The sequence below is a fragment of the Perna viridis genome, chromosome 13 (assembly GCF_037379345.1).
Source record: "Perna viridis isolate PV_CMFRI_1.1 ecotype Kerala chromosome 13, ASM3737934v1, whole genome shotgun sequence".
NCBI lineage: Eukaryota > Metazoa > Mollusca > Bivalvia > Mytilida > Mytilidae > Perna > Perna viridis.
The window spans coordinates 29386441-29400646 of NC_142457.1; the positions used below are offsets into that span (position 1 = coordinate 29386441).

At 30.7% G+C, this 14206-nt stretch overlaps 2 protein-coding genes across 18 annotated transcripts in view; one reads left to right on the forward strand and one right to left on the reverse strand.

The window, feature by feature from the left end:
- LOC148600255 (Krueppel-like factor 6) overlaps positions 1-1456 on the reverse strand; it is a 43852-nt gene extending 42396 nt beyond the window's left edge. Inside the window, exon 1 of the mRNA XM_088558286.1 lies at positions 946-1456. Within this exon, the coding sequence (XP_088414412.1) occupies positions 946-1047 (102 nt within the window). The 5' untranslated portion in view covers positions 1048-1456. The remainder of the gene's footprint in view (positions 1-945) is intronic.
- Positions 1-14206, forward strand: part of LOC148600256 (cytosolic 5'-nucleotidase 3-like) — a 33609-nt gene that overhangs the window by 1062 nt on the left and 18341 nt on the right. For 2 of the 17 annotated variants that reach the window (XM_088558281.1, XM_088558276.1), the window contains exons 1-4: positions 4156-4251; positions 8415-8438; positions 13413-13511; positions 13841-13910. In XM_088558281.1, coding sequence (XP_088414407.1) covers positions 13492-13511; positions 13841-13910 — 90 coding nt within the window. In that variant the 5' untranslated portion in view covers positions 4156-4251; positions 8415-8438; positions 13413-13491. Of the gene's footprint in view, positions 1-4008; positions 4252-8414; positions 8439-11670; positions 12211-12703; positions 12814-13412; positions 13512-13840; positions 13911-14206 lie in introns of those variants that run through there. The other 15 variants (XM_088558280.1, XM_088558275.1, XM_088558282.1 and 12 more) reach the window with 12 other exon arrangements.

Consider the following 14206-nt stretch of genomic DNA (forward strand, 5'->3'; position numbering starts at 1 on the left):
GTTTAAATCTGACATAAAAATAATAAGAAGTTTGATGACAAGATGAACTTGTGATTACATGTATTTATTCCTCCTAAGCCTATCTCAAAAATAAAACAAATAATTCTGCAGGAAATTTGCTTTTCTTCCTGTCATGATAAGTTTCCAATGACAGGGAAAATGGTGAAGTACATTTGCCTGTCTTAAATATGTGAATAAGATTAGATACATGTACATATGTAGATGTAGCATTTGTCTTGCTGTCAAATTGTAAAAATCAAAAGACCCTTGTTAGTTAAAAAAACATGGATTGATATATACAAATCAGACAATACATAAATACAACACTGCCCATGGATTTAATGTCATGAAACAATTTTAGTAAAACACACGCTTAAAACATATTACCAAGTTTAAAAGATGTTGGCGAAATATTTTTGTACAATGCATGTTTACTGGCTAATGACAACCCATTTAGCTCTTTGAGAAAAATATAGCAAAGCATCGAAAAGTGCATTTAATAATATATAATTTTTAATAAAGCTCACAACACTGCAAAGCACAGTGCTAAACAGTGGGAAAACCATTCTGCAGATTTGGACTTAATGGTCCAGGGAGAAACATTGATGCCAAGCAGATGTATAGTCCCTATTTCTACATGTAGTGATGTACATTGTATCTGTCCTTTGTTTATACTGTGACTCTGTACATATTAAGTTAACATACATTATTTGTACATGTACATGCATACAATGAGCTTATCAATAGTAACATGGAGTATTGTGCAATAAATAATGATCGATGTGATAGATAACTTGTAATCAGCATGTCCATCACTTCATGAGCTGTCAAAATTGTTTTCCTGCTGGGGGAACCCAGTGGGGGTGTCATGAAAAACCGGAAATAGCAAATATTATCTGTCGATTCATCATTAAATATTATCATTAATAATGAATATTTACAAACCTGTTGCCAACGATCCTCGAGCGAAGGCTGTGACGAAAAATATCCAGTATCATGCACAACTTGAAGTTCTCTGAAAATGTTTCCACTGGGTAAAACATCCATTTTGGATGGATTCCGGAGATCGGCTAAGAAGCCGGTTACTTGTTTAGACTGAATCTGGTTGATTACTCAAAATATGGATGCAATACACAGTCGTGTGAACGTTTACAAGCATCCATCTATGAATGACTACTGAAAGATGTCACTCATCTTTTAGAGGACGGCTTTAAACAAATTTTTTGTCACCTTTCTTCACAGTCGGAACTCACACGATCCGATTTTGTATGTTACAATTCGGAATTTTATGGTAAGCCAATGAAAACGGAGGTTACGTCCTTAAACTATTTGAAGAATGTTCAACAACCAATCAACTTGTTAGATATCTCCTGTCATTCCAGATATGGACATGGGTATATTGTCTATATTTGGAGACGTATATAAACCATACTTTAAAATTCGTTGTTTCACTTTGACTCTGTGAGTCAGAGAGCACATGTCGGTTTGTTTTGTAAACACTTACCGATATCATGGATATTTTGTGATTCAGAAATAATCACATCACGCATTTCTTTAAAATGTATTTCGAAATACATGAAATGGGTTAATAAATAATATCAGTCATCAAGGCGATGAAATTATGAAACGGATAAGATTAAGATACAAATGTACATAAAACCTGAATTATCTATTTCTATGTTAAAAAGTAATTGTATTTCTAAAATAAATATTATTAAATTATCATTTTATAATTATATTCACTGTAGACGTCATTGTCTCACTCTTTCGCACGTGCTTTTTCGGTCTTGCACGGGCAGTCCAAATTAATTTATATTTGGAGGCTAATTTTAATTCTAGCAGAGGGTCTTGCTGCCATTATCAAATATGCAGTCCGACTAGTATATAAACACTATAGTATAGTCGGGCTGCATATTTGATAGTGAGAGTCTGCAACCTCGTTGAATCTGATTACTGAACCAGAGGAAAAAATCTCTAAAATTAGAAAAAGGCATATTTAATGCATGATTTTCTCATAATGCATTTTTTGCTTAAACAATCCTTATATTCTGAAAAATGTACAATTGTTATTTCCCCACTAATCACCGGTAAGCTTCGGTCTGTCGGACAATTACTTAGACCTACATTTAGGTCCGCTCCCTCCAAAATAAAATCTGAAATCTTGGATCCGTCCCTAGCATAGAACGTCAGATTTTTAAAATGCCTCAGCAAACGTAATGATGCTTGCACGATCAGTGCACTTTTTCTACTTAGAAATCGTTATATTATATACAGCTTGGATCCAGAAGTTTTAAAGGTGGAGCGGGTCCGATCAAGAAACTTTTAAAAGGGGTTCTTGTCAATATAATTTGGTACATTTTCAAAAGAATTTGCGCAAAATTATACTTATATTGTACATCCACCAGGTACCCTACTCCTTATGTTTTAAGTCAACCTCTCGTAAAATAGAATTTAAGATGCACGATGCGCTGCCCTGAAATAAATCCATAGAGAAACTGATCAGATTATCTATCTTTTGAACATGATTTTTAGGAATGCATCTTGTCCTTTTATAATAACAAACCCAAATTAAATTATAATTACAGGTCTATTCTGCCAGCGGCCTTCATATTTTAATATTTCTCAGTGGAAATATAATCGGTATATATCTTCATCAATCCAACCACGACACAATTAACGTGTTTTTTTCTGAATATAACATGGTATAAGGGAGACAACCACAATTTTCAATCGAAAAAAAAAAAAGATGAATAATTTGTATACGAAGAATTAATTTACAAAAATGTGATTTTTGAAGCACAAATGAAAACGTGTGATTTTTATTCTATCAGCATGCAAACTTTGTAAAATGTACGTGTTACAACAGTAGCTCATTTCATAAAAGATATTAATTCAACGACAATACTTGGACAATCCAATTAAAATAAGACCTACTGCATTAATTGTTCCATTCAGTTACTGCATGTAGGGTTTAACAACTCACCATTCTACCTTATTTGTTCGAAAATTTGGTTAATTTCTTGCAAAATTGGTGCAAAAGATGAACAAGTGGTGTTTGAAAAGATGCAAAAAATGTCTTCGAATAATTCAAAAAGATTTGGCATAAACCGGTATATGATAAAATTACAAACATTAATTTTATAAACTCTCTTTCAAGGGGGAGATAATTGACGGGAAAACGTCCAATGGAATTTTAGTTTATATTAACCGCCCGTGCAAGACCCGACAGGGTAGTCAAGAAGTTAAAAAAAACCCTTAGTAGTTTATATTAATATTACAAGAAAAAGATTCGATCACCCCCCCATTTTCTTTTTGAAATATAAAATGATGTCAGATAAATTTTAAGAAAATTTATCTTCCAGTTTTTTTTTGTAATAGTTAGCGAAACTGTCAAAATTTCATGCCAAACTATTATATATGTTGTGTTGTAAAAATCGCCTATATTTAGGCTCAATCACCTCGAAATGAAGTCCGGTGACCTATATTTTTTTTTCTTAAAATAATACAGTAAGTTCGTTTAATGTCATCTTTGAGAAAAACTATAGGAAAATTTATCTACTAAAAGTATTATGTATGATCTATCTTAATTGTTCATTGTCAGTCACTGTGTTTATTTGGACCAAAATCTTTAAGTTAAAAGGGGGTTCGGTTTATCCCAAATAATTATACCGTCTTGGGAGGATGGTTTTTATTTTGCTTGGTCGCCTCCCAGTGACGCCTCCACGCATCAGATTAATATCACAGGTACTTGCAGAATAGATACGATATGCCTCTCCCATTTTTCTCTGATATTAGTGCTATACTATTTGTGTGTGTGTGGGGGGGGGAGGGGTGCAGAGAAAAAAGTATCCATTCTGTACGTACATGTGACTATGTCTTGATTATCTGGACTAGACTTAGTCAGGTTTTACTGTATTAAATCGCACTCTAGCGTTCGATTGTGGCCCTCGAGCTTTATTGTGACGTTTTCACATGCACTTGTATTCGTGTCCAACATGATGAAAAAAATAATGAGTATTTCGTCAATTTCAGTGAGAGGTACTCTCAGTGACATCCGAAATAATAGGGGAAGCGTATGCCGTTTAAGAAAACACCAATATGCGGATACTAAGCGGAGCTTTACCCAACTTGTAGAATGTTTAGAATCGATGGTAAGGGAAATAATCACAATCTCGACGAAAAAAACATACTTACATTGACTTTTTGAAGACTGACTCTATTAAAATTCCTGAGCAAACGCAGCACAGAGTTGTAAGTCGACACATAGTTCATTTTAGGGAAGAAGGTGTAGTCTATAACAAATCAAATCTATTTTTGGATTCGGTGCTGTAGATATTTTTTTTGTTTTCACTCGGATGGTGGTAGTGAAAAAAAAGCAGACCATAGCAATATTACCAATAAGCAAGAATATCTAAAAATATGCATTTACACTGATTGAAATATGTTTTGATTCAGTTTTTTTTCTCAGAAGAATCTTTCAACAATGCATATTATGTATGATAAGCGATTTGTTTTCACAATTCACAAGATCACAATTCTGTTATCAATAAATCTAAGTTTTCAAGATAATGCTTTCATTTTAAATGGATACAAATTTAGTGCTGTGTTTTCCTTTGGTCTGTATCACTAAATCAAAGTATTCAAGAAAATGTTTGCATTTTAAATGCAGTAAATAAAAGTTTAGCACTAGCCACACACTGCATTATCTTTGTTCGGGTCTATAATGTTTGGTGCAGTGAATGGGGACGTGTGGCAATAATTATGATGGTAATTTCGGTGAATGATTTTATTGTTATTAATAATTACCTACAGTGTACTACCGAAAACTAATTGTGTGAAAGTATTTGTTTTACAATGATTTGTTACTAGTTTTTGTAAGAATTGATCATTTATTCACAGCTTTTTAAATTTAAACATTTAAATCAATATAAATATTTATAAATAAACTATACTAAACTTTAATATACCTATCATGGAAGTCATGAACATCACTGTTTGTCTGTCAACTGTACACTGTCCTAGAAACCTTCATGAAAGTCACAAACATCCCTTTAGGGTTAAAAATCGTGTATTGTAGATGATACTAATAAAAACTAAAAAATATGCTATTTCATGACTTGACCACTAAAAAAACAATGAAATTTCAAAATCGTTATATTTAAACATCGTTATATCAAATTTCGACATTTTCTGATTAAAAAATCAATCTTATTTTAATATACTAAGTTGAGTAACTTTTCACCATTGACTGATTACAGGAGGATACATAATTTAATTTCATGTATTAAAGTAACTTTCATTATTCAAATCCATACAAACCTGAAAAGTCATGGATATGTTAATGTAAATGAACAAGTACTGGATGCATTTAATGCATCTGTGGTATTGACTTTGTCTAAACTCACCAGTTTTTAATATATTTTTTTAAAATTTCTATTCAAATATATCACTTCTCAATAGAAAAAAATAAATATTTTCTATAATTATCATGGTTATTCTATAATGTTTAGGGGTATTATATTCTTGAGTATTTCTATAGACTCCAAAAAAGTGTCTGAAAATTTTTGTGGCGCTATGTGACTACATGTATGTGCAAGTTACTAAGCAATAACAATACCCTCTATGTCCATGTATGTCCTGTCATATGACAGATAAAAGTCTAGTTAATGCCAGCCAGCAACCCTGTGTTTCATTGCTTTCTAGTCATCTCAGCCATGAAATATTTCTGCCACACAGTTCTGTTTTGGCATAGTTCATCTTAGCCATAGTCATTTGGGCCATGCATCATTAATAAGTAGAGTGACCATATCCAAGTTTAATTATCTTGTTTTGAAATATATGAAATGCCAGAGTTTTTTCTCTTTCCATATCATAATTATAGCATTGACATAAATAATGCACCCATATTACAATGTCATCACTAGTGCATTTGTTATCCTCCATATGCCTATTAATCAGGTGCTGATATCCCTTTAGCTTTGAGTATCCTGATCTGGGTCCATTTTCCAAAAGGAAATGCTTTTTAATCTTTTGGAGGCAATCAGTTCAAGATTATGATCTGAATATAATAGCATTAAAATCTATGATTTTTCAACACTGTATACTTCTATTCCCCATACTCAGTTAAAATCCCGACTTAAAAACATTATACATCGTTGTTTTTCCAAAAATGATGGTACACCTAGATACAAATATATATTTCTTGTTAGAGATTCCTCATACTTTGTAAGAAATAATTCCAAATTATCTTCCAAATATACAGAAGAAGATGTTTACAAAATGCTGGAATTTTTAATCAACAACATATTTGTCCAGTGTATTGGACATGTTTTTCAACAAACAGTCGGCATTCCAATAGGAACAAATTGTGTTCCTTTACTTGTTGACCTTTTCCTTCACTCTTATGAGGTTAACTTTATAGCTGATCTGATCCGAAAGAAATCGGGTTTTGCTAGATCCTTTAATCTCAGATGTTTATGCAGGTCTTTTACATGCTCAGATTAAGAATAAACTGGTAATTTTGTAGTCATTTAAAGGTACACATATATATTGGAATTATGTTATTTCATCACATAGGTAAAGCATAGGTAAAAACCTGGCTTACCTTATTTATTGTTTGATGCTTATTGTTCCGTAATTAACATGACCCATTCCAATATATAACAGGAAGTGATTAATTAACTAGGGGTACTGCTAATACTTTTTCTCGGTTCAACGGGTGACTCCACTCAGTAATAGCTATGTTACATTTGGAAACAGAATAAAAAATAAGAAAATTATACATGTACTTATTTTAAGTTAAATGCAGTTGATATTATGCATGTAAAATGCATATGTGTATGTATTCGTACATGCTAGTATTTATAGTTAGGATTTAAGCAGAAATTAAAAAAGCATACACCTTTGGTAATAGAATTTCTAACACTATAATTAATTAAATTTGCATTTCTCTTTTGGATATTCACTAAATCACACCCATTTGACACTTATTGGCAATCAAATAACAAAGTTCTTCCATCTTCTGGGTCTGGCTGGTTGCTTTTTGCTCTTCTCTATCAATTTTCGTATTTACCTCCTTTATCAGGTCCTATTTTATTTTATTTTTTCATAATTATTCAATAATTTTATATCTACGTATTAATAAATCACCCAATTATATTTCCTTATCTGTCATTTATTTTAATTACATTTTTCTATTTAGTATTTATTTCATTTATTATTATTTATTTATTTATGTTATTTATTTTTTTTGGTTAAATATAGAATTAAAATAAATTATAATATTAATTTAAAATTCACCAAATGGGGCAGTCTGTGCGAGACTCAGAGTAGTCAAGGACATTAAAAACCCCCTCAGTCAGTCTGAAATTTAAAGTATTTTTGTTAGATTTATTCAGTATAATTATTTTAAATTAATATTAAGTTTTTAAAGATAATTCTGTTAAGTGTTTAAGTATATGCAATATATTTTAAATTTATGACCAAAATTTTCAGCAGAACAAAATAATTTTGCTCATTTAATTTTCCCAATATGCAAAAACTTAAATATGTTATGTACCGCAAGTTAAGAATGGTATGACTGAAAAGAAAATAACACTATTTAAAATCACTTTAACTTGAAATTGGTAAGCTGCAAAGCAGAAGAAACTAATTTCAATTGCAGTTCTGAGTTGACATCAGTTTTATTTGCTAATACAGACATTGTTATATTTGGATACTTAAATTTAAGAAAAATCAAGGAAGGAAATCTCAAGTACAGTTAATTATTTTTTATATCACAGATGATTTTTTTATTTGTACCAGTTTTATTGCAATAAAAGAAACTCTTCAGATTTGGAATATAAAATTTACTAGTTGAAATTTTATGAAAAACTGTCCTGTAATTGTAAAACATACATTATGTGTTTCTGTAATTGATATTTGCAACCAGGGTGTGAATAAGGTAATAAAACACCAAGCCTGGCACTGATTGCTCAGAATAAACCTAAGGGCAAATTAAAAACTTTAAACATCAGGTGCTACTACTTTATAAATCAATAAATTTCTTTTACTATATTGTGTATCCACTATTATATTATTTCATAATATTGCATTTTTATAAAAAAAAAAATGTAAGTCTTAACTCATGAAAAGAAAAAAAGAATTGCTACTCTTCAAGTGTTAAAAATAATCATGTACTTATCTTCAATTTTCAGATATATATTAGTGTAGTCAACCACTTTTTGTGAAGAATTTCTTTAAAATCTATGACACATCCTTCAGTCGCTTCACCAATTGCCCATCAAAAAAGGCAAAAAAAAAATATCTGTTATAACTCTCTGAATTTGAAAACCTAACACTGATACTTGTATTTTTTATTTATTTATTTTTTTTATTTTTTTAATTTCATTCTAACCTATTTTTTTTTATTTCAGTTTGAGGACAAAGAAGTTGGTTCGGTAAGGGCAAAAATTGCTCTAAAAACAAAGTCTACATGAAGAAAATTTTATGTTGCTTCTTCAGCTCTTTAATATGTTTTATAGTTGATTTGATTGATTAATGGTAATAATTTCAACATATACTGTCATAAATACCCTCAGATGAGATTGGGAAAGTCTGTGTAAAAGGATGGAAAACACCATATTTTGTGCAGTTTTTCACTCTTATAACAATGGCCACTTGCGTGTTGACTCTCATGCTTCATATATATTTTGTGTATAATTTAAGTTACAACTTGTGTAAAAATATCTTGAGTCGACAGATGTGTGGCCACTTCCATTTCACACAAAATCCATCTTAAAAATGGCAGAAATATTAGAAGTACAGAAATGTATGAAATTGAATTGACTTAAATATATTTGTATGACACAGATTCAGATCCAGTGCCTCAATTTAACAGAGCCCAATTCCACAAATAGGTCAGATCATATTGTGACGTTGATTTGAACCTTGAAAAATATCTATCCTACTATGACATGGTCAATCTCACAAATGTATCCCATTGACAGTGTCACAGGATTGACAGTTCACATTCATCATTAGCCTCTCTTGTCCAATTAACAGTGCCACAGGATTGACAGTTCACATTCAGGCTCTCTTGAAATCAACTCGGATGATTTTAAGGACAAGAACCAAACAACCATAAGTCAAATCAATACCTCACTGAAACTTTTGAAATTGAAAAAAAAACATTTCTTAGATGTACCTTTTGTCCAGTATTTAAAATTATATTTTCACCACAGCAGAGGTTGAATTTAAGAAGCTTTTCCACTAGCTAAATAAATTTACACTCATTTAATCTTAAGTTTCTTGCATTGATACAAATAAACTCAACTTATAATTCATACATGTATATCATTCTACAAGCAAATTTTAGCAAGGGGAAATAATTTTTACTACATTGTAGTTCACAAAATCTAATTTAAACTACATTTAGCAAGGATTTTTATTGTAGACAGGAATGGGATCTCATGTTATTTTACAGAGATTATATATAATTATGTGTGGAGAATGAGCAAGATTACTCATAATGCAGTTCATAATTAATGCATGTGGTTTGATTGAATGGAGAAATTTTTTTTATCACTTCAGGTTTTCAAACATGTATTAGTATTTATTCAAAGTCAAAGTTACTGGTAAATTATGAATTTGATAATTTTTGAACATGCCTGTTGTGAGTGAAATAATGATTATAGTGTGATGTTCAATCCCTACTTCATCTATATGACCTTTTTAAGCCTGTGTATTTACCATATATGACCTTTTTAAGCCTGTGTATTTACCATATATGACCTTTTTAAGCCTGTGTATTTTAAACATGCATGTAAACATAATAGTTTATGAAGGATCCAGTAGAATTATCAGTTTAACACATGTCTTGCTGGTAATTCCAACTGAATCCATGATAAAATATCTGGTATACAATATATTTGTTATGTATTTCATTCAAATAAACAAAATATCTAGGTGCAGTCGATCGTCTAATATACAACAGAAATTAACAAGTAATTGATTACAGTCTCCACCATGGAAATTTACACACCATGTACACATAACAAATTCATAGGGGGGAAATTATTGAAGATACTCAATTCAAAATTGGGATTGTGTTTTAAATTTTTTTTTCAAAGGAAGGTTATTAAATATGTCCACAATTCAAGATTGGGAGTGTGTTTAAAATTTTTTCAAAGGATTAGGTAAATGATTAAAGATACACAATTCGAAATTTGGAGTGTGTTTTGAAATGTGTATTAAAGTTGTCGGGGTGGCAAGTTCTGTTTATAGCTTTAGAAAAATTTTCTTTACTTGTAATTATATAAGTACCGGTAAACTTACTTCTGCTATATAGATGGCGTATTATTGTTAAACAATCCTAGGGAATTTTATACATCATATCTACCCCAAAGAACTTGAGATAAAGGATACAACAGACACTGTGAAATCAACCTCATATCTTGACCTACACTTAGAGGTCAATGGTAAAGGTAAACTATTGACCAAACTATATGACAAACGTGATGACTTTTCATTCCATATTGTCAACTTTCCTTTCATCTGTGGCAACATCCCTTAGCACCTGTGTATGGAGTTTCCATATCACAACTCGTACATTATTGACCAAACTATACGACAAACGTGATGACTTTTCATTCCATATTGTCAACTTTCCTTTCATCTGTGGCAACATCCCTTAGCACCTGTGTATGGAGTTTCCATATCACAACTCGTACATTATTGACCAAACTATACGACAAACGTGATGACTTTTCATTCCATATTGTCAACTTTTCTTTCATTTGTGGCAACATCCCTTAGCACCTGTGTATAGAGTTTCCATATCACAACTCGTACATTATGCCAGAACTTGCCTTAACTACTCAGACTTCTTGTATTGCGCTAGACTTCTTACGATCAGGCTTCTGGAACAAGGTTATATTGCTACAAGATTGAATTCATACTACAGAAGTTTTATGGTCAGCATTATGAACTGGTGGATTGTTATGGTGTATACGTCTGCACCATGAAAACTAATTTGTTCATTGTGTCATAGTTTCCTTTCCTCTTTCATCTACCCTGGACTTAACTTTTATGAGAAACTCACCATGTTTTTCTAGAAGGTCAGGGGATGCTTACCCTACTGGTGCACTTGGTCCATGCTCTCAGTTTCTAGTGGAGTTCTAGTTGCTTGTTTACTTTTGTTATTTTGTTTGTATTATTTTGGTTATATTATGTTCTTTGTGGTGTGTTTCTGGTCTTTGTCCCTGGATTACATTCTTTTGATTTTCGGTAGAACCTTGGTTCTCTTGATTATGCTTTACTTATGGTTGAATGGTGGGAGTGTGTTTTAGAATTGTGTAATTTAATATCTTTGTCAGGAAGACAAGTTCTGTTTATGGCTGAACATTTTTGTTTTATTTTACCCTTACCCCAGGTCTACCTCCTTAATTACCCCTAAATTACTATAAACAAGTCAATAAGTTATATTATCAATATTTGGAAAACTTTTGACCATATATTTAATTTTTAAAATTTTTTTTTCTAATTAAAACATTATTTTTAACTAATATATTTATAATATCTTTTTATTTATAATCACTGTCTGTTATTTTGCCTTTTTATTGTACTTATGACTATAGCACTATTAATACCTTGTGAAACAGTGATCTAATTACTCAAAATAATTCTGCAGGACAAATAAAATGAGTGTTTTTTTTAACAAATACAGAACAATATTCTATATTATAGAAATCTTCAGAAAACAAGATGATTATAGAATTATTTACAGCTAATCCATGAATTAACTCGAACTTTTAAAGGACAATTCCTTGTATATCCAGTCAAATTATTCTTATATGATAAGCCCTTGATTTAGAATGTACATTTTGTATGTTCAGTATTAATCTCCTTTCACAGGGTGATAATAAAACATCAATAATAATTAATATTTCACACTGTCTCTTTGCTTATTAACAATCAGATTAGGGACATAAATTCCAGGATATTTGATATTAGGAACATGTTAATGGATTAAATATACCCATATTTACAATAGAATAGTCCACAGTCTAAGTGAGGGGTGTTCCAAAGTTTCATGATGGGTATGAAAGCATTTGCCAGATGTTCTTAAAATTATGTAATGGTAAATAACTTTCATACATGTACATGTATGTATACATAAGTACATCTAAAACATCAGTCAGTTTCTAGGGAAAGATGACTTTTGATAAGAAGGTAAATATACAAGTATAATATTTTCTGTTTTATGCAAAAATAAGAATTGGTCAAAAGTTGCATTTATGCATGATATATGCATTTTTTTATGATTAATAAAATATACTGTAAGTACTTGTATGTAGATTTTTGAATGCATGTATATACAACTAGATCTAGATGTGATGTTAATGATCATTTAGTTCATTGGTATACTAACATTCTGTCTTTATATGGAAATCATTTAATGCCCTGGAGACACAGCTTCAGTTTAAGTTCAGGGTGGTCTGAAATAAAAATCCCTCAACAAAGCTTCAAGTTCTAGTCTGAAATCCCTCATTATGATAATCAGAAATTATTCCATGTTTACCCATATTTCTTGATATATATCTTTAAAACAGAAATATATTGGGAAATTATCCAGAAATCATTATTTAGGCTTTTAAGTCATATATAATTTGTTAATAATGAATTGAAGTTTCTTAAAATCTGCATTTGGTTTTACTTTCTTTTTTTATTCTATTTTTGGAAGTTGTATTTATGGAAGACTCTATATGTACAGGGAAAACATTATTTTCTACTGATAATAAAATTCATATTTAAATCAGTTTATTGATTAATATGGTAAGTTTTTTATACTTTGTTGTCTTTTTGGATATTTTCTCTGGTATATACAAGAGTTCTTACATTTGTACTTCAGTCAGATTTTCTCATATTTTTGTGTTCTGAGGTAACCTAGGAGTCTGCCATACAGGAGCAGCAAATGCTAAAATTATGTTTGACTTTCTTTAATTTCCTGTTTTATGTATCTTTAAATTGGTCAAATCAGTAGCCAACATACTAATTTATTTAATAGGCCTTGTACATTTATATGCAATTTGTAAATGGAATATATCTTCAGTTCACTTAATAAATGGTACATAGCATGTGCAACCCATTTTCATTTATGCAGTGTACAATAAAATTCTATGTTTTATCTGGGCCTAATCTATATATCAATGACCAGGAGAAGTTTTAGGAACTTTCGTTCGAAAAATAAGAACATTGACATTTTTGTCTATAAAAACTAATAGAAAAACTTCTTCCTGTCAAAGAGAAATAGGAGACACAAACAAGGAGATGTTTTTGCTCATTTCTTTGTCTAGATATACCCTGTAATTTAAGATCCACATATTTGTATATTCATATATTTGTATATAATGTATTTTTCATTTTCATTGTAGATGGAGTTTTTGAATCGTCCCAATGTACATATTGGTAATCCAGACCATGTGAAACATGTGATAGGTCAGCTTGTACAAGATGGTCCAAATAAGTTACAGGTTTGTGTGGAATAGCATAGAACTAGATGAAATTAAGAAAGGGAGGATGGAATCTAAGCTGCCTACCCTGATATAAAATAAAATATTAAAAAATGTACATGTATGCTTTAACTAACTTAATGCGCTATTCATTACTTTTCAAATATTGGGAAGTTTCATATTTCTCTGAGCCTTGGGACAAAATGAAATGGTTAAATCTTTTCACGGTTTGCTTGATCAATGCAAAATTTGCCTACATACAATCCAGTACATAACCAGAAGTTTGTTTTACATGAAATATAGACATGGTAGAGTACTTGCATGTACATGTATTACTAAATTCTATCCAGATTGTTGCTGATTTTGATTTCACACTGTCAAAGTTTATTGAGAAAGGCAAAAGATGTTCAAGTTGTCACAGTAAGTTTATTTAAGTCAAAATATTTGTACGTTTAATTTCAGTGTAATATGGGTCATTTCAAATCATTAACAGTGCATACTTCTTATTAGCAGACACAAGCATCGACATGGTTTAAATACTAATAGTTTTTAATATCAAATTTTGTCTTGGAAGCACCACATGTATACACTTTACTTTATATACACGTACATGTACATATATTGCTAGTGTTAGGAATTCAGGGTCATTCTGTCATTCTGTCATCAAAAGTGTCCTTAAGGTCCATCTAGATTACATTGATTTTTCCATTAATTAC